We start from the raw sequence: 22,153 nt of genomic DNA, 5'->3' as shown, positions 1-22,153 counted from the left end.
TACTGAATGTATTATGCATACAATTTTTCCCATATAATTTTTTGACAGCACAGTTTATTCCATCTATAAAGAAAGTAATCTAATAGCGATGTATTTGGCTTAATACTTTGTTCATAATTATTAAGCTGTGTAGGAACTTGGACATATTTGCTGAGTATCTATGAAGCCAGGCTAATCGTAGGTCATGGCTCATGTGTTTAAACACCTAACCATGAATGAATTAGTATTCAGTAAATCTTACTGAATATTGTTTAGGTAATTAAGATATGCAGTGTCCACCACTAAATAACAAACATTTTTTATTAGACAATCCTCACCAGGTCTATTTGAATTAAATGATGTTTGTATAGAATAACATACAGCTTATAGCTGTTTGATTTTAACACATCACTCTTAGATTACTTTGTTTTAAATTCACAACAATTAAACCAACTTCCCCACACTTCTAAAACTTCATTCTAAATGAAACACTAGTTTTATATATATATATATATATATATATATATATATATATATATAACTTCCATTTTTTTTTAAACATGACATAAATGATATGTGAATCAATAGACTATATTTTTGTTTGTGGTAAATTTTGGGGCTCACATGATAGAAGACTCATATATTACAACATAATTTATGTTTTATCTTATTTTGTCTTCATTTTCCAAAGTCTTTTATTCTAGTAATTATAATACAGTTATCAAAATAGTACATCCATTTTTTTAGAAATAGTTTTATGTTCAACTAAGATGCAAACATATACTAAGGAATAAGGAAGAGATTTTGTAGTTGAAGATAAATAACCAATGAGAGATACTATCATGATTTAAAGACACATCTTTATTTTTTCCAATAAAACCAATAAAGTCTTGCTTTTAAAAAAATACTTGCATATACCTGTAGGATTGTGTAAAAGGGACATGTTCTGTTACATTTCTTTTTTTTCCTTTTTCCTAACATTAAAATGAATTTGATATATTGTTTTCAGCCATGCAAACATTAAAAAGAAATCTATTACAATAAGTAGGCCTATTAATAGCATTCATTTTATTTTTTGTTTGTTAAACCATAACCAATTATAATGTAAGTCTTTACTTTGAGTCCAAGATTAAGGAGGAGTGCAAAACTTTTCCTCCAGCCTGCGTTCAGTATTTTTAAAATGGTAAATGGCTTTTGCAGGCCAATACAAGTACATGACTTATCAGCAGATAAAAGAGTAGAGATTAATATAGTAAAGGTGAAAGAGAGAGACTTAGACAGAGAGACATAGACAGAGAAAGAGAGAGACCTTGACAGGGAGAAAGAGAGAGACAGAGAGGAAAGATAGATATATCTTCTAGGCTAAATAAGAAATATTATTGTGAGTTATTGTTTTCAATATGCTCATGAATGTATTCTTTAGTTAAGGATGCCTGTATTGCATTAAAGCTGAATTGTAGCTATGGATGTAGACTGAATTCCACTGGTGGTCAAGAATGTTTTTGTCCCAAAGGCTATCAGCTGACTGGACAGGAGAAATGTGAAGGTAATTTGAAATCAATTAAGACTAACTTTAAAAATAATTATAAGACCTTAAAAAATAAAGAACAAGCTCTGAATGCCTGACATTCCTAATTGGCTTGATTGCCCTTATTATTGTTTAGGAATACTATGATTGCCAAATGTGTAATGTTTCTATTCAAAACAAATCATTCAGATATAAATGAGTGTGTTTCAAATCAGAGCAATCTTTGCTCCAACAAGAATGGTTGTATCAATACAAATGGAAGCTTCCTTTGTACTTGTGAAGTTGGCTTTAAACTCGACAACGACAACAGGTCTTGCATTGGTAAATAATTGATATTTTCTTTGCTTAGTTATGACAGCCTCTAATAAGGGGAGAAAATTCAGAAATTGTATGAACCTGTGTGCATAAATTGTTGTGCTTAATGTTCCTTGGTAGTTTGATAAATGTTGAAATGATTACTAAAAATGTAAATGTTTTCTTTTGATTTTGATTTGGGCATATTAACTGGAGTTTTCAATTTTCCATTTAATTGGTCACAAGAGTATTAAGAAAAACTAATCTCTTGACTTGCCTATCTAAATATATACCTGCAAAATACCATTCATTTATTCATCTATTAATAGATAAATTGAACTGCTTAACAGTGTGCATGAAATTGTGTTCACAGGTTCCTTTTACTTCCTAGATGCTCTTTAAGAAATGGTTTTGATAGATTTGTTAGTCTGAATGCGGAAATTTGCAAAACTTTCTTTGTAATTAATTTTCAGTATTTTCCTCAAAATTGTCAGTCAATATATAATATATAGAGTTGGTGACTGAGTGGTAAAGTGCTTCTGAACTGAGGGGGTGGTCTTGGGCTCAAATCCTGGTGAAGACTGAGGTTTTGAGCTATGGGATTTTAGGATTCACCCAACTCTACCCAACTCTATAGGATGCCTGATATTAGTTAGGCAAAGTAAAGCTGGTTTTTTGTTGTTTATATCCTCTGTATTCAAACAGAAATTGTCTCTTAACCTAAAACAAGAAATGAATGTATCATGTGTAAAAAGCTATAAGAACAAAATGAAATCAATAATTCTTCGGTGTGTAACTGGCGATTGTGGACACTGAAAAGTTAACTTATAAAACTGAATAAATATTTAATTTTTTTCCTCTAGAATACAAAATATCTTTGTGAAGTTATGTGTGTGTGTGTAAAGAATAGGGGCCCATATATATTCAGTAGAATTAGGGATTTTCAACCTTTTGAATCTGTGTGGTATTTTTTTTTTACCTTTCATTCAGATCTGCCACATGAATTTTTACCCCCTTACTGTCCTTTAAAGTTGGTCATTTAGACATATTGGGTTTATGTATTAAAATTATTTAATGCTGGAAATCCAATTTTTCATTAAAGGCCTAGCTTTTAGTTGGTTGAAATCAGTGATAAGTTAGAAAGTGATTGACCCACTTAAAAAAAACAACACTGAATTACTTTTTTCTAAAGCTTGCAACAGTGGAACATGGGGTCTTCAGTGTGCAAACAGTTGTGCCTGTGGACTTGGAGCTGATCATTGTGACAGTAGAACTGGATGTGTTTGTAAAGCTGGATACACAGGTCAGTTCTAAGTTAATGCCATCTATGTATATCCATATTAGTACCTACGATTTTATAATCAATGATTATTAGAGATCTATATATATATATTTATATATATATTTTTAATGATTTATTGGTGTCTTTCTCTATAGGTAGCTATTGCGACCAAGATCTAGATGAATGCAGCAATGGAGCACTCAAATGTAATATCACAGAGAAATGTATCAATTTACCAGGAACAGCAACTTGTAATTGTTTAGATGGTTTTGAAATAGTAAATGGCTCATGCAAAGGTAAAACAAATACATACAAATTTATTGCTTTGCAACACTAGTTTTTGTATTTTAAGATTTTAAAATATAAAATTTAACTAATTGGTTCTTTCGAAAATATATTAAGTTAGTCAATTAAAAATTGTATTTGTTAACAGTTTAAGAGTATTTTGTAAAAAGGCTGTAGACTACTTTAGAGTATGAAAAGAGATACTCCTGGATCAGAACAAGCCAGCTAAAAATGTGCTCTTTCTTTTAATTACACCAGTCAACAAAGATGTCTTTGTTAATTATTTCTATTTGCTGATATATTTCACACTAAAATTGAATTGAGATTAACAAACAACTAGAAGTATTATCTTAAGCTTCATGTATGTGTTTTAAGTTAGGCTTCTGGGGGGCTCAGATATGGATACTAACATTATGTATCTTGACAAGATTTTGACAGTAAGCCAGGACTGTAACACAGATTTCCATTGTCATTGATGTCCAATATAAATGCTAGTTTGTTAGTTTAAAGTTGAGTTCTCCTTTCAAACCTTGCAATTTATGGGGCAGATGATGTAAAGGTCATCTATTTCTGTGGCCCACAGTTAAGGAGGATGTCATATGGCCAGCACAATGATCAACTGTCTTTACTTTTCCCCAACTAATGTAAGGTATCCATTAGAGTTGTATGGACCTAGAGGGACCCTAAAGATGATATATATGGATTAATATAAGATAAGATAGATATAAAGTTGCTGATTGTTAGGACAAAAGAAAATTAACAGAAAACAAAAGCTACTGAATAAACATTTGTTAATATTTTTTTCCGTTTATCGTAATTTGTATTCATTGTAATTAACCTCTTATTTCCACTTGAAGCCTAGCTTTTCCATCGTGAAAGGGTTAGGTTGAATTAAGTAGAGTTTTAGAAATATAAACATGAAAAATAGGGGCAAGTTGTCTGATGTGAAAATGGATGTGGGTATATGCAGTAACAAGTCCTTTAGTCGCTATGCATATCTTACCAGAAAGAGCTTAATAATTGAAATATGGCGTAGATATTTTGTTTTGTTATTTTGGTTCATAAATCAATCTACATTTTGTATTTTTATATTTTAGATGTAAATGAATGTAGCAGTATCACAACAAATAACTGCAGTCAGCGCTGTGAGAATACTGAAGGAGGTTATAGGTGCATGTGCTATTCAGGATACACACATGACATGAAAACAAATACCTGTCATGGTAAGAATACCTTATTGTTACAGTCACTCCTTCTGTCTGATCATTTTGTAAAAAGTTCATTGATAGCAATGAAACTATATGATAAATTCAAATAACAGTTTACTATAATTCTTTCAGCAAAATATCGGTTTAAAAAAATTATAATTATTATGTTTCTATCAGTGTTTTTATTATTAATTAAGATTACTAGCTGGACATGGCAATAAAGTTTAACACAAGAAAAAAAAACAACAAACTGTGTTGTATAAGTTTGTTAGTTTTACATGCTGTGAATGTTTCTTCAGAATTGAAGATTTTCACATCCTAGCCCTAACTCTCAAAGGATGGAAGGCATGGTTTAAACCTTGGACTATGAACACAAAAGATGAGCATATACCACAAGGCCATTGTAAAAGGAAGCAAAATAAAGTGAAATCCAATAGGCTATGAAAGTTCAGTTTTGTGCGAATGCTAAATAAGACTTGATGGACCATGCAAGTTTTCTCTTGAGAATTGTGTTGAAGATGTGCCTTTTTTATAACTTCTCTTGATTTGAACTAACTCACCACACAAAAAAACATATTGAAGCATTTAACCTGTTTTTACTTGTATTTTTTTTTTGTTAGAGCTAGCAATTAGCTTTGGCAACTTATATTCCATTTAAGTAATAATCCTAAAGATGTTTTAGCATTGTCATGTATTGATGTGTACTAATTCTTACAACTTTATCAATATAATGATGTAGATATTGATGAGTGTCAACTACAGACCTCAAGTTGTGAACAGTTGTGTATCAACACTGAAGGAAGTTATCGCTGCTCATGTAACTCTGATCTCTTCTTACAAGCTGATGGCTTAACATGTAAAGGTAAATAATGGTTGAACATGTCATGATAAACGATGGTCTAACACATAATGACTAACAGGTTTTAAATTACAGGCTTACTGTCTAAAGGTAATAGCTTGAAAGATTTAAGTCTGAATTTATACAAGTTATTTCAACATTGATCTTTCTGACTAAAGGCATGGTTTCAATTTTTGAACACCGAGATACTCACTTGAAAAAGGTCTTCCCAACATCTCCACCATCCTCAGAGAACAATGTTTGCCTTGGTCATGTGCGCTGATGAAGGATATATGCATCTCAAGGCCTGTCTCTTTGGACAGCCTTGAGTGGGTTCAAGGAAACTTGGTCAACCCCACCTCATATAAGGGGGTGTAATAAAACAGGATATCAAAGGAATGGGCATAGGCATTGACTACTGGGAAGACATAGCCCTAGACCCCACTATGAGGAGACAGTTGGTGACAAAGAAGCCTATGGAAAGTGGAAAACATTACATGGTTCCTTAACCACCAAAGTATATGTCACCTTAACCTGCATTGTATGTGGAAAGATTTGTGTCTCCTGAATAGGGCTAACAGTCACATGAAATGAACCATAGTCATTAAGCCTTTATAGTATTTTTACTCAACGCAGCGAAAAAAAAATGTTAACTAACATTTAGATTGCATGCATTGTACACTCCATGAATAATATCTAATAATACTTATTTATGCAGCCTTTACACCTTGCATCAATACAACAGACTGCAGTTTTGATTGTGCAAATATTAATGGAACAGAAACTTGTCTTTGTCCCAAAGGTAGAAGACTTGCTAATAATTCCAAGACTTGTGAAGGTAAATTTAATAACCTTTTCACCTGTTTCTGTGTTTCTGGAATAATTAACTAGTAGACCACCATGTGAATTAATATCTCTAAAAAAAATAAGCAAAAGTGTTCCGCCAAATACTCAGAATGTGCAAAGTGTTCCGTAAAAGAAAAGTCTGGGACACACTGATAGATAAAACAGCATTTCTTAAAAATATTTCCACTTTTGAAACATTGTCATTTTTTAAAAATAAAATTCAAATATAGTTTTATGACTACATTCAGAGTTAAGATTTTTTTTTCCTTGAAAAAATAGATTGAATATCTTCAGACTGCTATTTTTAGCATGTAATGAATGCACCATGCAAAAAAATGTTGTTTTAATCAATTAAATGTCTATATTTCAAAGATTGTATTTTAAAAAGAAACATTTTTTGTGCAAATCAATATCTATTTTTGGCTAGGATTTCTGTGACAATTGTGATTAAATCTTTTTTAAAACTTACAAGAAAATTATAAGAGCTTTCTCTTTCATTTTAGTCAAACTGCTTCATTAAAAATTACAAAGTTAAAGATTTTTAGAATTATTTTATTTAAAACAATAGTAGATATATAAAGTTATACTGACAATGTCTGAAAATAAAAGACTTTAAAAAAAAATTTCAACCCTGTACTATACAATTTTGTAGGCTATGTCAGTAGGTCTGCATTGGGAATAGCTAAAAAAAAATCATGTATGATAACATATAAGTCCTGTCCAGTCTATTTCTATGTCGAGCTCAGAGATTTAAGACCATATTGTGGGTCTCACAAACAAACATTAAGTTTAAAATATGAAGTTTTCATTAGAAATAAAATCACCCTTCCCATTATTTTCTATTGTCTTTAGATATAGATCTGTGTGCCTCCACTGTATGCAGGTTTGGTTGTCTAGAGACAAAAGGTAATACCAGCTTTGAATGTGTCTGTGCTCCAGGTCAAGTGTTGGACAATGATGGAGTGACTTGCAACAGTAAGTGTTCAATGTGCTTTTTTAGTTCAATATGATGCTTGGTGGCCAAGATGTAAAGCACTTGGACTCAGAACTAGGGAATTCTCAAGCTCGATTCCTGGTAAAAGTCTGGAATTTTGAACTTACAGATTTTATACGCCCACAAGTTCACCCAACTTACATGGTTATATATTTTATTTTGGGTCACAAGGTTTTTGTTCATTGTGATGGCCACATGACAACCTAGATAACTGTTGGCCATAGAAACAAATGAGCTTTATGTCTTCTGCCTCCCATAAATGTCAAGGTCTGAAATGGATATATTTACTTCTCTTCTCTCATTAAATGCAATGTCTTCTGTGTTAAGAGTTTTTTTTTTTTCTAATCTGTATAAAGTTTAGTCTATTTGTTAATAATAATAATAATAATAAAAATCTGTATTATCCACAAGGAATTGTGTAAGCTATGAAATCTTAGATGGTCTGGTTAAATGAAGATTTTAATGAAAGCTTTGTTTATTTAGGAACTAAATGAAGGCATAAATTATTAAACCCAGTTGAACTGTAAAGAATGTAAAGGAGACCGTAGCTTCAGTCTATCTCCCAGAATCCATATGTGTGCTGAATTTCAAGCTTTTTGTTTATTCACCTTTACCCTGAAAAGAAAAATCCATAAAGAGAAGAGACTATAGTGTCGAAAAAGACCATGCTGAACATGCTCATAATCCGAATTGGCCATTCCATGACCAGCTTATAATATTTTTGACTCTTTCCAAATTTGCAAAAGCTATTGCATGCCTGCCTTCTAAAAAAATCATGCTTCCTTGAAGTAATTTTGACAGTTAGTTCATAGGTGATCTGTAATTATGGTTCACATTCACCACTATCCCTAGAGTCTTTTTTTTTAACTATCTTTAAATTCTTTTCAAAGTACTTATCTTACCCCTCCCTTCCACCCTTCAAGCCCACATTAAGCATTTGTCAAGTATACACCTGTGGTCTAAAAAGTTTCCAACCTATCAATGAAATGTTTAATTTTCTTTAAATACATTTTTAAAATAGTTAACAGCTGTTTTCAAAATGTGATGGTATCATCATAATATGAACATCTCTGTCCTTCTAGTACAATGGTTCCCAAAGTGGGGTATGCGTACCCCTAGGGGTTATGCTATGTTCAGTTGATAAATGCTTTTGAAGCATTTTAAACATCAGGTCTAAAAAATCGCTTCTCAGATTAAAATAAACAACCATCAAACCAAACTATGATGATTTTTCATTAAAGCACAATCATCCTTCTAATTGCTCCCAAAAAATTTATTAATAATAGATTTTATTTTTTTTTATTCACAATTTTCTTTTTCGTTTACTAATGTTTTTGTTTGTATAGGCGAAGGGGTACTCAGTGTTACGAAAATTCCAGAAGGGGTACAAATAGGTCAAAAGTTTGGGAAACACTGTCCTAGTGCTATATTTAGCTCAGGAAAGCACTCTAGTCATGTTAAAAATTGAGTTAAAAAAATATCACTTTGTCATTGATGTATGACTTTCTTGCAGACTGCAGTGCCGACAGATGGGGGGTGAACTGTTCCATGCCATGTAACTGCCCAGCTAACACAACAGAGCGCTGTGACAATGTGTTAGGCACTTGTTACTGTAAAATTGGATGGGCTGGTTCTCAATGCAATCAAGATGTGGATGAGTGTACTAGATCACCAAGTCCTTGTCCAACACTCTCAAAGTGCACTAACACTATTGGTGCATTCACATGTCTATGTGAGGATGGATATATACTGAACTTAAACAGCAGTATTTGTGAAAGTAAGTATACATTCATATTTGGGGTTATATGTTGGGAGGGTCTTATTAGATTTTAGGAGAAGCAATGCTCTGAACTCAAACATACTAAAGACAGTTATACTAGAGACATTGAGTCAGAAGGACATGTTTTTCCTTGTGTATGAATTTTTTTTTTTTTACCATAGCGTTGCGGAAGTCGGCCTGTGCCCTCCATCATTGGGTTAAATTCATGAGTTGCTATCACATGCTGCCTTAAGTGTAATTAATTTTGTTTGTGGCTGTGAGTTTAGTTAAGTTATAACTAGAACAGCATCCAGTCATTCATCTTAATTCATTGATTGAAACAACGCTCAACACTTTGATGTCTAAAACACTCACAGTCTTCAAACAATGGTCTATTTGGTCAAACAAATCAATCAGCCTGAAGACCACAATCCACTTCCTCAATACAATCATTCTCCCGATGGCCACCTACATGTTAGTAAGGTTTGGAAGTCATTCTTAAAGGCTGAATAGAAGATAAATGTGGCTCAACAGCGATGGCTGAGAAGGAGTAACATACCAACATTATGTGACCAATCTTTTACCACACAGGCACTTGCCTCTTTAGACAAGACAAAACATGTTTTCCAATGTCAGCCATGATATTGAAGCTTAAAAGAGGAAAGCTATAACAAGGCCATCTATGTCTAACATGGTGTTGCTCCCAATTAGAGGACCTGAATTCCATGAAGAGAGTTTGCTGCCTTATGTGCTAGTGAAAACCTAAGTCTAAGTAAGAGTAAGTTTGAAAATGCAGGGTATCCGGACTGCTTCACACAGTCAACACTAATGTAAGACTGTTCATTACTTTACACAGTAATTACATGTATCTTTTTTCTTACAAAATACTATTCTGTTGGTTTGACATACAAAAGTAAAACCACATTGGTCTGTTATAATTTTTTTTGTGTGTAGTGTTAAACTTAATTATATTTATCTTTCAATAAACACTAATCAGTATTAATAGGCTTTTAATCTCTTTTCGTTACTTACTTTATGACTATTTGCAAATAAAAAAAAATTCACTTAGGATATTGTAATCTTATCTTATCTTATATAATACAGACGTTACTTCAAAAAAGAAGATGATTACGTCCTACGCGTCATGCATTTAGTCATGCATATTAACCAATGACTTAAATTCTGCCAAGTCACTGGTTTTCCTGGCTAGCTCAGGCAACCCATTCCATGCTCTAATAGCACTAGGGAAGAAGGAGTATTTGTACAAATTTGTCCTAGCATATGGGACTAGGAATGTGCCTTTATCTTTGTGTCTTTCAGAGTATTTTATTAAATTTTGTTTTTGTATTTGAAGATTATGGTTCAGTGTTTTATGTATGATTGCTACTTTACTTTTGAGCCTTCTGTCCTGAAGGCTTTCTAAATTTAGTGATTTTACTAAAGGTGTTACTCTAGTCAAATGTGAATATTCGTTTGTTATGAATCTCACTGCTCTATTTTGTGTCTGTTCCAGTTTCTTAATGTTTTCTTGAGTTGAGGGGTCCCAAACGGAGGATGCATATTCTATTATTGGCCTAACCAAGGTTAAGTAACATTTTAGTTTTATGTTCTTATTTGATTTATAGAAATTTCTTTTAATAAATCCTAATGCTTTGTTTGATTTTTTTGTAGTTTCATCAATATGTGGATTCCATGATAGTTTTTCATTTATTATAACACCTAGGTATTTTGCGTTTTTAGTCTGTGATACTGGTTTGCCATGAATAAGATAAGTGGAATTAATTTGTTTTAGTTTTTTTGTTACTCTTAACAACTGACATTTTTCTGGGTGGAAAGACATGCTCCAATTTGATTCCCATTTCTGTAATTCATCTAATTCTCTTTGTAAAATATCTGTGTCTTGTGTTGTTTTTATTGTTCTATATATTATGCAATCGTCTGCAAATAATCTGACTTTTGTTCCTGAACTAATGCAATTTGGTAAATCATTTATGTAAATTAAAAATAGTAGTGGACCCAAGACTGTACCTTGAGGTACACCTGAGTTTACTGTTATCGGTGTTGATTTAGAGCCATTTATTATTACAGTTTGTTCTCTCCCTATCAGAAAGTCTTTAATCCACTGATGCAGTGGACCATTAATGCCGAAATATTTTAATTTTTTAAGCAAACTATGGTGGTGAACTTTGTCAAAAGCCTTAGAAAAATCTAGTAAGATAGCATCTATTTGTTCACTATTATCTAAACCTTTTGAAAAATCATCAATTAGTCCTATTAGTTGTGTTTCACATGATCTATATTTCCTAAAGCCATGTTGGTATGGTGTGAGGACATTATGTTTGTCTAAGTGGTTTATGATGTTGCTACATATTATGTGTTCTAGGATTTTACATGTGATGCTGGTAAGTGATACTGGTCTGTAGTTCCCTGGGTCAGATTTTTCTCCTTTTTTAAATAGGGGGGTGACATTAGCTTCTTTCCAGTCCTTTGGTACTCTGCCCTGGTTAAGTGAAGCCTGAAAGAGTATTTTGAACACTGGGGCTAGCTCATTACTTAGTTCTTTGAGTAATCTAGCTGGAATACCATCAGGTCCAGAAGCTTTATTTGGTTTGGTGTTGGCTAATAGTTTTTGAATTCCATTTTCTTGTACTACTATATCTTCTATGTTGTCTACTTGGTTCAAATTCAGTAATATGTCTTTGTCTCCTGGGGCTGAGAATGCTGATGCAAAGTATTTGTTTAGAATGTTTGCTTTAGTTTCATTATCATTATGTATTATGTTATGTTCATCTTTTAATGGCGCTATGCCTGTTGTTTCCATTTTCTTAGACTTAATGTATGACCATAGGTTTTTGTTGTTATCTTTAGATATTACATTGTTTATGTATTCACTCTGCAGCTGTCTGCTTACTTTTTGGGTTAAGTGTTTAATTTTTATATACTTTTTGTAAACTCTTTCTGCATTAGTTTCTTTAAATTTTCTATAGAGGTTTTCCTTCTGTTTACAAAGCTTCTTTAGTCTATTATTAAACCAGCATTTATTTATTTTGTTTGATGTGTATTTAGTTGGTATATGATTTTCTATTATGCTTTTAAGATGGTTTTTAATGAAATTCCAGAGGTCATCGACTGGTTGGTTAATGTCTTTTTCTAATAAGAATGTTTGTTGAAAGTTTAGTGCAGCTTGGTGTAGTTGTGTTAGGTTACATTTATTCCAGAGTAAGATTTTTCTTTTGGGTTTTGTATTGGCTACTGCTTTTATCTGACTGTGTATTTTTATGATCTCATGGTCTGATAGACCAGGGATAATTTCATAATCAACTACTAATCCAGGTCTGTTGGTTAAAAAGAGATCTAATGTGTTGTTTAATCTAGTTGGCTTTTTAATGATTTGATCTAAACTTAGGTTGTGTAAAGTTTCTATGAAAAGCTCATTTATGTCCTTAAGGTTTTGGTGTTTATCTATGGTTAGTGTTTTCCAATTTATATCAGGTAGGTTGAAATCACCCATAATCCAAAAAACTGCATTTTTATTTGTCTCTTTAAGTGTAGTAATCTGATTACATAGTTCCTGCATGTATTCTAAACTAGAATTTGGTGGTCTGTAAATGCTGCCTATTATTAGGGATGTTGAGGTGGTATTAATTTTACAAAATGTTGATTCTACATTTTTTGAGTTAGGTAAGGTAATTTCTTCTGCTATAAGAGTGTTTTTTATTGCTAAAAGAACTCCTCCATGATTATCAGCCCTATCTTTTCTAAAAATTTCATAATTACTATTGAAAATTTCTGCATTATAAATTTCAGGATGCAGCCAAGTTTCTGTTCCTGCAATTATGTCTGGTTTCTCACATTCTAATAAAATTTCTAAGTCTGCTGTTTTGTTCCTAATGCTTTGAAAATTTATAACTAAGGTTTTAAGGTATTTTGGTATTACTTCTTTAGTAGGTTTGTTTAGTGAGGCTGTTGTATTAATTTTAGTAGATTTAGGTTTAACAGGAGTGGATCTGGCTAGTGGTTGGTGAGTTTGGTTCGGGATGGTGTTTAGGATGTTGTATGGGTTAGAAGTGTCCGCATCAAAGGAATCAAACAGTCCTGATGTAAACTGAGGTAACCCACACGGTACACAGTGCCATGATGCGTCTTTGTTGCCTAAGGCATAATACACAGGTGTATTCATATGGAGACATGATGCATGGTACCATTCATCGCAGGTGTAATAACTGAAGGGAGGCAACTCAACGAGATATACAGCTGTTTATTTACATAGAGACATGACAAACACATAGGACATCTGCCTTGAACACAGCATCTTCATCTCGGCTGTCAACTTAGGAACTTGGGCGGTGCTCATGCTGAGGTTATAACAATATGTTTAAAAGGGAATTCCTCCTCTGTTAATAAAAAGGCTGCATAGCCTCCCTTTAATTATAATATTGTAAGTGATGCCTCACACTAGGTTTGTTTAGACATGAAAAATAGTGACATTTTTTAGCTGTGTTGCACTAATTTAATATTTAAAAATAATAGATTTAGTTATACTTTTTTTCTATTCAAATGTGTATGTATCTCAAAATATTTCTCCTACTCAGAATGTTCTGCAGGTTTCTTTGGCTCTGAGTGTGCTAATATGTGTAGATGTGAAGCTTATCAAGATTGTGATCATGTTAATGGATCTTGTTTAACCACACTAGTGGCAAACTCCACAACAGGCACACAGACCACTCTCACATCTACTACACGGACGACCACACAAACAGCTGCAATACAGACCACCACAACAGCTTTTGTGACATGTGGAAGTGCCGGTCTAACGTGTAATGTAAGCAAGCATGAAGTGTGTGTCAGCAAGGAGTCAGACTATGAGTGTGCATGTCAGACTGGCTATTTGAGGACCAACAATGACACAAAGTGTACAGGTGAATACATTCTTATCAGATAGTGTTTTTACTTCTGTGTCCAGCCAGCTCTGATGGGTGCCAAACATGAGTTGTGGAAAGTAAAAGAGGTTAGTCACTTAGGCTGGCCACAAAAGATAGTTAACTTTAGGCCATAGAAAAAAAAATTAGCTTTACATCGTCTTCCCCAAAGTCTAATAGTAAAGACTGATTAGACCTCATAGTTTGGTAATTATTTAAGTAAAATAAAGTTGTTGGTTTTTTTCAAAAAGAGTCAATATACTTTCTTTTTGTTGCATGTGTTAGTAATATAGGGATTAATGCTTATAATCTCATCTTGCTATTTGGATGATAATCAAAACTCTTGTCAGTAAATAATTTCTTCAGAAAGAGATGCTGTCAGAGATTGAAATTTAAGCAATATTATCGATTCCTCAGTACTGGAAGTATGTATTATAGTGAATTTGTTCTTTTTCTTTGAATCCTTTTTAAATCTTCACATTTTTTGGGGGAGCCAATTCTGCACAATTTAAAAGATTTTCTTTTGTTTTATAACTTTTAAATTCTTGCACAAGCTTCTGTGGTGAAACCAACTTGGCTGAAAACCCAATAGTTCCTTTATATTTTTAGAATGGACCTCATTCACGAATCGTAAACAAACAACATTTAGCCACATGATAGTATTGATAAAACAATGAAAAATTGTATCACCTGACAGCCTGTGTGTATTACGTAATTTGTATAGAAGAGGTAGAGAACCATGTGGCTAAATGTTGTTTGTTTACGATTGGTGAATGAGGTCCATTGTCTCATAAGCTGCAGAGACCAGATGTTGTTTCCTTTTTTTTTTTAAAAAATTCACTTACATTCTTATATTAGAAATGTAAGTGTCACAATTGTGTTTGAAGGAAGAGGTGTGTTGTATGTTCTACACAATCATTCGAAATGCAGGTTTGGATGTGTCACTAATATAGTTTAATCAACACTAGTACAAAAATAAAATGACATAGTGTTTTGATATAACGTTTATGAGCTTAATACTTTTGTTTCAAACTTGAAACAATTACAAAGTGTAGATACAGCATGTACAATTAAAATTACAGGAACAATGTTAATGAAGATCAATAAACAAACCAACTTTATACTTTATCTTGCAACATCTATACCTAACTCTCCAACCAAACTAACTCTAACTCTTTTCAGTTTCTCTCGTCATTTATACCTTCCATATTCATCATGCTGCCCCATGACATACTTTCTGATAATCATTACTTAGATTTATCATCCTCATAACCTTGACCCATTTCAATAATATTTTTTGGCCTTTAACCTTTTTGAACTAATTTTTTATCAAGATGTCTGGCATTTTTTCTTTTTTAATGTTATGTTACATGTGACCTGAATAGAGTACAGCCAACCTTGAGCTGTCCCACATTTGTGACCAGCCTTGAACTTTCATGACACTTCAAAGAATGACAGTAAGTTTTATTTAAAAAAAAACAACTGATCATAATTATTTTACATCTCAGAAATCTCGTCCTTCAACTATTCTGTAACATTCAGCTGGGATGTGTCAGCAAAAAATTTAGATGATAAAAACAGTCAAGATTGTAAGGACATCTCACAAGAAGTTGAAACTCAGGTATTTATATAATTATACAATTATTGTTTAATTGTACTTTTTCTATATCAGCATGAAAAAAAAAAGTTTGTAAAAGTTTGTCCTAGTTCTGTATTTAGACACACTATAAAAGATTAAGTCAAAATTGAAAATTTGGATATATTTTGATTTCATGTTTCAGATGACAAAGAAATTAAAAGAAAAAAATGTAGATGTCCTTCAATTTATTGTACTTCAACTCAGGTAACTTGTTGAGTTGTATTATGGAATATTTCTTACAAGAATAATTGCTGTGCATTAGTTTGTCTTACATAATAGGTACAATGTTCTTTGCATTGACACACATTTCTGATAGGCATTCATATTATGTATTTTAGTTTTTATGGCAGCCAGGTCATGTGGTATGCGCACTGGATTGTTGTCACTATGGTCGCAGGTTTGAACCCTGCCTACAATATTCCTTATACATCTTGCAGGAGGTTTGGAATTGAATTTAATAATCTTTGATTCTGAAGGAAGATTCGAAACATGTAAAACAAAACTCCATTAATGTATCATGCAGTATCATAGCAATGATCTCTAATAAAGGCACCACTTCCTTGTTGTTTGACTTAAGACTTCTGTATGTCTTGAATTGTACCAGCCTATTATCCTTTTTTTTTACTTTCTAATTTAATTGGAATTATGAAGTGATAATGTTCAGGGATTATTGAAATATATATTATTATATATCATTTATTCACTTACATATTAAGTCATTTTAATATTGATTCTCTTTGCAATAATTTAGTATCATCTTATTCACTGTGTTGTTTGCAATAATTTAGTATCATCATATTCACTGTGTTGTTATTATCTTTTTCACACAATATTTTTTTCTTATTAGTTACAATTTCTGTATTCTCCAGTAAAGGCAGCCTTATTTGTGACTATACTGTCTCTGTCAACACAAGTTCTTCAAGTGACCCCAAGACTAGTTTGTCTAATGCTATGAAAGTCATCTTCTCAGAAGGGGTTGTCCTTAATGGAACCACAGTAATGATAATGGGGATTGTTGAAGATGGTACAACAGGTAGGCTTATTGGAGATAATGCTAAATTACCTTGGAGATAAAAGATACTCAAGCGTGTATTAGTTTAGTTCTCCTTTAAGATTTCATGGCTTTTTTTTAGATGATGTAAAGTTCTATCTTCAGAGCTAATAAGGGTGTCACACATCTATTAATTCATTAATTGAGCTTTTTTATTGTCGTTAGCAGTTGTCTGGCACTGATTAACACTTAAGGAAACCACTAATTCTGTATTAATAAAATCTGAAATCTTTTCCATATCCTTGTTTCAGAAATTAAGATTTTCCCATTTATGCCATAAGCAGAACACTTATGTCTTGATATTCTGTCTAACATCCAGTGGTGTAGCTAGAGTGGCCCCCACCCTGAATTAATATGGATGGCTGCCTGGTTGTGCGGTTTGCGCGTTGGACTGTCGTTCGGATTTATCGACGGTCGAGGGTTCAAACCCTGCCCGCTCCCATCCCCCGTCGTCCTGCGAGAGGTTTGGACTAGGAAGTAAACTACCTTCAACTCTGAAGGAACATCCGAAACATGTAAAACAAACAAACAATATCCGAAATTTGTTTTTGACATTTGATATTATGCCACTATCTCATGCCTTAATGTTGAATGTCAAAATGTAGGGGCCCCTGAAGAGATCAAATCCCTAGCTATGCCACTGCCCACATCAAACTGAATTTGTTCTATGACTTATTTCTCAATCATTTGTGTTCACATTTATTTTTCATTATGAAAGTCCAACCCAGTACTTGTGATGTGAAACAAAGAATTGATCCATGCAAAGACAAGTACAAGTGTGTTGTTCAGAATAATGAAGCTGTATGCAAGTGAGTAGCCAACATATAGTGTTTTTAGTAGCTGTCATCAAGTTAATGTTATGTCACTAAGATTGTACTGTGGATATTTTATTATGTAACTATGAAAAGTCATTCATTGAAAAAATCTTATTAACTTGTTACTATTTCTTTATTTATAGACAATCAATTTCAGGGGCAGGTAAGTTGTATAGTTTACAATAAAACAAAAATTTATTATGATTATATTATTTTGTTTCACAAACATTTTTTTTTTAGTCTGCTTTTATATACACTTTCTAGTGAAATGCTCCTCCGTGCTTGAAACATATTCCTTAGTTGCGAACTCTTTGTTTTTCAATCCAACCATCTATTGTATATTGTTCTTAATTGAACATAATTTGTTGCATATTGTTACAAATCTACTTACACTCACTACAGTAGTAAATGTCACTGTCTTCCTTAAATGAGACACAGATTCAGACTAACAAATATCTAAATAGCCATGTTTATAATTCTTTTTCAACTTTTCCTATTAGCTATGATTCAAAACATACTCTTTTCAACACCAAAACAAACAAAAAAAATGCAGGTGTTTATCTTATTCACTTGTGGTCCTTATTTGAAATACTATAATTCAACTGAACTTCTACAAAAGAAAAAATAATCAATAATGTGTAAAGCAGCAATAATGTAAATGGTAAATCTTATTTGCTTAGAAGATCACTTGCAAAACATTGGCAGGCATTTTATGTTATTCTATTTAACATAAAAATTGTAGATCTTTTTATTTTTAAATACAAATTAGACACGAATGGATACAATTTCTGGTGTTTTTTTTTTTTTACAGGGAAATTACAGATGAAACATCTGGCAGTTTCACTTTCTGTCATTGTAATTTTTATATTTCAACAACTGTAATGATGAATACATTTCTGGTGTTTTTCAGTCAAATGAAAATTGTAGAATTATTCCTTAGTCCATTGACTAACAATATTTAAATATAGATACAATAATGTTATTGAACTCCAATATTTAAAGTTTTTATGTATCCACAAAGACATGATTTTCTCTTGTTAAATTATCTTTTATGTTTATTGTAACTATGATTCTTTTCACAAATGTACTATTCTTCATAACATTTGGTATGTGTGTGCTTTTTTATTTACAATCTATTTCAACAGAAATAAAGTATTACATTTTAAATATCTTCTTTCTTGTTTGTTTTACATATTTACATGGTGATTATGACATGGCCCACATCTCCCACAGGATGGGGAATGATGGCTGCAGGCAAGGTTCAAACCATGGACCAGTGAGATGAATGTCCAAAGCACATATCACACTACCAGGCACCATGAAAGAGCTCAACAGCAAGTGTCCTAAAACTTTTCTGTCATAGTCATAATGGTCAAATTTTATTTTCCAAAATAATAAAGGTCTGTACAAATATTTGATCAAGAATAAAGAGAAACTTTTTTTCAAGAATATAAATGTAAAAAAAAATAATTTAAACAATCTTAATCAATTAAAAAGTGCTATTAATACAATATATAAATAAAAATATGGCTTCCACATGCATTAGATTATATAATTAAATACAAAAATTTCTCTCAGCACATATTCCCAAGTTTTCTGCTTCATACTTGTACAGAAACACAACCACCCAATATTTGAATTTTATGGGAATAAACAAGCGAAATACAAAAAAATACTTTTAAAAAACAAAGCTTATACTAAGTGTAGTTGTATCAATTAGTTTGGATCAGTCATGGAATTAAATTTTTAATAATCTATGCAATTAGAAATATTTTTACAAATTGTTTTTTTTTTTGGTACAATTTCATACTTTTAGCTTTCTCAATACTGGTACACTATGATCCTATCACTTGTCTGAAAAAGTTCAGGGGAAGAAAGACTGGGGTATCTAGGAGATAGCTTTTGAAATGTATGTAATAATAATAATAATAATAATAATAATCTTTATTATCCGTAAGGAAATTTGTCTTACAATTTGTGCATTACACCAAACAAAAAACATTATAACTATAAGAAACCAAAGTGTACATTCACACCAGACGCACTCATAATTTACATGTGACAAAGTTTATACCAGATTGTTCTTATTTAATGATTTGATTGCCAGGGGAACAAAAGAGTGTTTGTGTCTGTTTGTCTTTGCTATCAGTGTCTTGTATCTCTTTTGTGATGGTAAAATCACAAAATCCTGACACAAAGGATGATTCTTTATTTCGAGGATCTTGTTAGCTTTTTTATAGATGTTTGTCTCAAACAACTGACCAAATGGGGTTTGTTTTTTGCCAATGATTTTGCCAGCAGCATTTAGGATTCTATAAAGTTTATTCCTATTTTTAATGCTCAGATTGCCATACCAGGCAGTGATATTGAAACTTAAAATATTGCAGATGTGAGCGTGATAAAACATAGCCAAGGCCTTTTCGCTAACATTAAACGAGGACAGTTTTCTTAGTAGTCGTATGTTTTATAGTTATTTACAATTATTTCTTTCTAGAAAGAAATTATGGTTACATACTTTTTACCAGACAGACAGACTTGATATATGCTTTGTAAAAAATGGAAAACTATTATCTGTTTTATGAGTTTGTGATGTTTCTTCAAAAAGAAATGAGATTTTTATGTCTTAAGGTGACAGGATAAGGATAGAAGTCCAGAATCTAAACTTAAGTGTATTATATCAAATGATCATCCAATTTTTGAACAATAATGTAAATATTTCAAATGCATAGAAAATATGTGTTTTGTGGCTGCATGTGAAATAGACATATAATATGTTTAATTCCTATTTTTCTCCAAATTTTATAACCTAATTTATCTCAATTCCCCTTCTGTATCATTCTATTATCGTATACTTTGACTAAAAAAAAAATAATTCTTAAACATGATTTATGATTACAATGTCCAATGCTTCAGGATTATAAATACAAATTAAGCATTGCAAAACTAAATGTTTTAAAAAGTAAAAAAAAAAATTTCCTGAGAAGGCATGAGCAGACAAAAGTTACACTCAATGGTAAGTGTATTAGAAATATACTAACAGATAAAAAACATGTTTTTTTTAAAAATAAAAAACAGTTTTAGATACACATGATATGCATATCTAAGTGATTAACTACATGGTGTAAAGTCTTATTTAGATTGCATACATGTAACATGATTGATACACCATTAGAAAATAAACAAATTTGCATTGCCTTTTGATATCAATTTTTAAAAAATTTATGTAGGACAATTATAACAATACCAAATAAAAATATAAGAAAAAAATAATATAAGAGATTGTGACTTTAAAATTACATACATAACAACAGATAAATCAACATAAAAGGTCATATTTGTCTATTCATTCAGTCATGTTCTGTTTTCTATATTTAGAGTTCTTGTTCTTGACTAATACCAGTCAAAAGCTTCAAAACTAGTTTTCTACTGATAGCACCATACAGGACTTGAGGTCTTTCAGTAGCTCTACAAATGTTTTAATATGAACTTGGTCCAATAGTACCAAGTTGGTGCCAGCAAATCCATGATATGGAGGCATATGATACCATAAAAGAGAAGAACACTAATCACATGAGTATGTAACATATCTGAAAGAAAGAAAAAGGATCAATGCAGTGGTTAATCATTTGGCATACAAATATAAAGCAAAAATGAATCACTTTCGGAAATAGTTTTAATACATTATAATGAGAATCATGAATTGTTGCATCTCTCTCAACTAAACATTTTTTTTTGCACAGGGTTAAACAAATAAACTAAACAAGAAATTGGCAGGTACAATTTTCTGAAATGTTGAATTTTAGAATGTATTGTCAGCATTAGAAAACTTTTCCAAATGTAACCACTCTGTTTAGCGTGACAATCACTTATTTCTATTGTTTTCCTTCTAGCTTAGTGATATTCAAAAATCAAACTACTAGAATAAAATGACTTTAGAATTTAACATAATATACTAGTAAAGTGTAGGACTTTTGTCTATTAGTCTCCACTTTTCAAACAACGTTTGTAATTTACATAAGATATAGTAAGTGTAGTAAGTATCACAGACTTTTATTTTTTTATTAATACTTTTTCAGTTGTTGTGTACTTATTGGATACATAAATAAACGAGCGAAACTTTTTTAGACATTTTTTTTTGTTCTTTAATGTTCATTAAATGAATACGATACCTGCTCTTGAGTTTAAAGACCTGAAAGACAACAAAAAAAAAAAGGAGGCATGCATGAGTTTGTAGACATAAGAAAATCAAAGTGTTAACAGAAGTAGATGTCAAAAAAAAAAAGATAATTAAAATAAACACTTTGTGGTCCTAAACACATTCCCACACCTAACACTATCTCGAACTTTAACATTTTAAAAAATTTCTAATGGTATATAATATTCCTCTTTAATGACAAAAAAAAAAAAGATTGTATAAAGCAATAAATATTAAACTGCAGCAGTAATACTATGTGCTTCATGGGAGTGCTTGGTTTCCTGCCTCACCTGAAACAGAGAAACTGAGGGGTGTGAAAAATAAATTCAAGAAGCTGGAGACGTCATAATAGATTTGGTTAAATACATTTCTTGCTATCTAGTCATATCTGACAAGAGGGGTGGATGATGAACCAATCATTCCTGGACTTGGTATAAAATCTATCTATCAACAAGTCTATTGATAGGCCTCCACTTTTTACAGATTCACAGATGGATTCACCAAAGGATACTATCAAAAAG

At 31.8% G+C, this 22,153-nt stretch overlaps 2 protein-coding genes across 2 annotated transcripts in view; one reads left to right on the top strand and one right to left on the bottom strand.

Annotated features, from left to right (window-relative positions):
• Positions 1-18,604, top strand: part of LOC106063491 (uncharacterized) — a 98,090-nt gene extending 79,486 nt beyond the window's left edge. Inside the window, exons 40-55 of the mRNA XM_056045465.1 lie at positions 1,403-1,525; positions 1,697-1,828; positions 2,994-3,104; positions 3,239-3,379; positions 4,466-4,591; positions 5,316-5,438; positions 6,133-6,252; positions 7,113-7,235; positions 8,768-9,031; positions 13,606-13,932; positions 15,441-15,553; positions 15,714-15,775; positions 16,441-16,604; positions 17,341-17,431; positions 17,581-17,600; positions 18,249-18,604. Coding sequence (XP_055901440.1) covers positions 1,403-1,525; positions 1,697-1,828; positions 2,994-3,104; positions 3,239-3,379; positions 4,466-4,591; positions 5,316-5,438; positions 6,133-6,252; positions 7,113-7,235; positions 8,768-9,031; positions 13,606-13,932; positions 15,441-15,553; positions 15,714-15,775; positions 16,441-16,604; positions 17,341-17,431; positions 17,581-17,600; positions 18,249-18,319 — 2,111 coding nt within the window. The 3' untranslated portion in view covers positions 18,320-18,604. The remainder of the gene's footprint in view (positions 1-1,402; positions 1,526-1,696; positions 1,829-2,993; positions 3,105-3,238; positions 3,380-4,465; positions 4,592-5,315; positions 5,439-6,132; positions 6,253-7,112; positions 7,236-8,767; positions 9,032-13,605; positions 13,933-15,440; positions 15,554-15,713; positions 15,776-16,440; positions 16,605-17,340; positions 17,432-17,580; positions 17,601-18,248) is intronic.
• A 93-nt stretch (positions 18,605-18,697) lies between these two features.
• Positions 18,698-22,153, bottom strand: part of LOC106063858 (protein eyes shut homolog) — a 29,871-nt gene continuing 26,415 nt past the window's right edge. The window contains exons 17-18 of the mRNA XM_056045478.1: positions 21,607-21,626; positions 18,698-21,024 (exon numbers count right to left, since the gene is read on the bottom strand). Of these exons, the coding sequence (XP_055901453.1) occupies positions 20,903-21,024; positions 21,607-21,626 (142 nt within the window). The 3' untranslated portion in view covers positions 18,698-20,902. The remainder of the gene's footprint in view (positions 21,025-21,606; positions 21,627-22,153) is intronic.

The sequence above is a fragment of the Biomphalaria glabrata genome, chromosome 11 (assembly GCF_947242115.1).
Source record: "Biomphalaria glabrata chromosome 11, xgBioGlab47.1, whole genome shotgun sequence".
Lineage (NCBI taxonomy): Eukaryota > Metazoa > Mollusca > Gastropoda > Planorbidae > Biomphalaria > Biomphalaria glabrata.
This window is presented reverse-complemented; position numbering and strand designations above follow the sequence as displayed.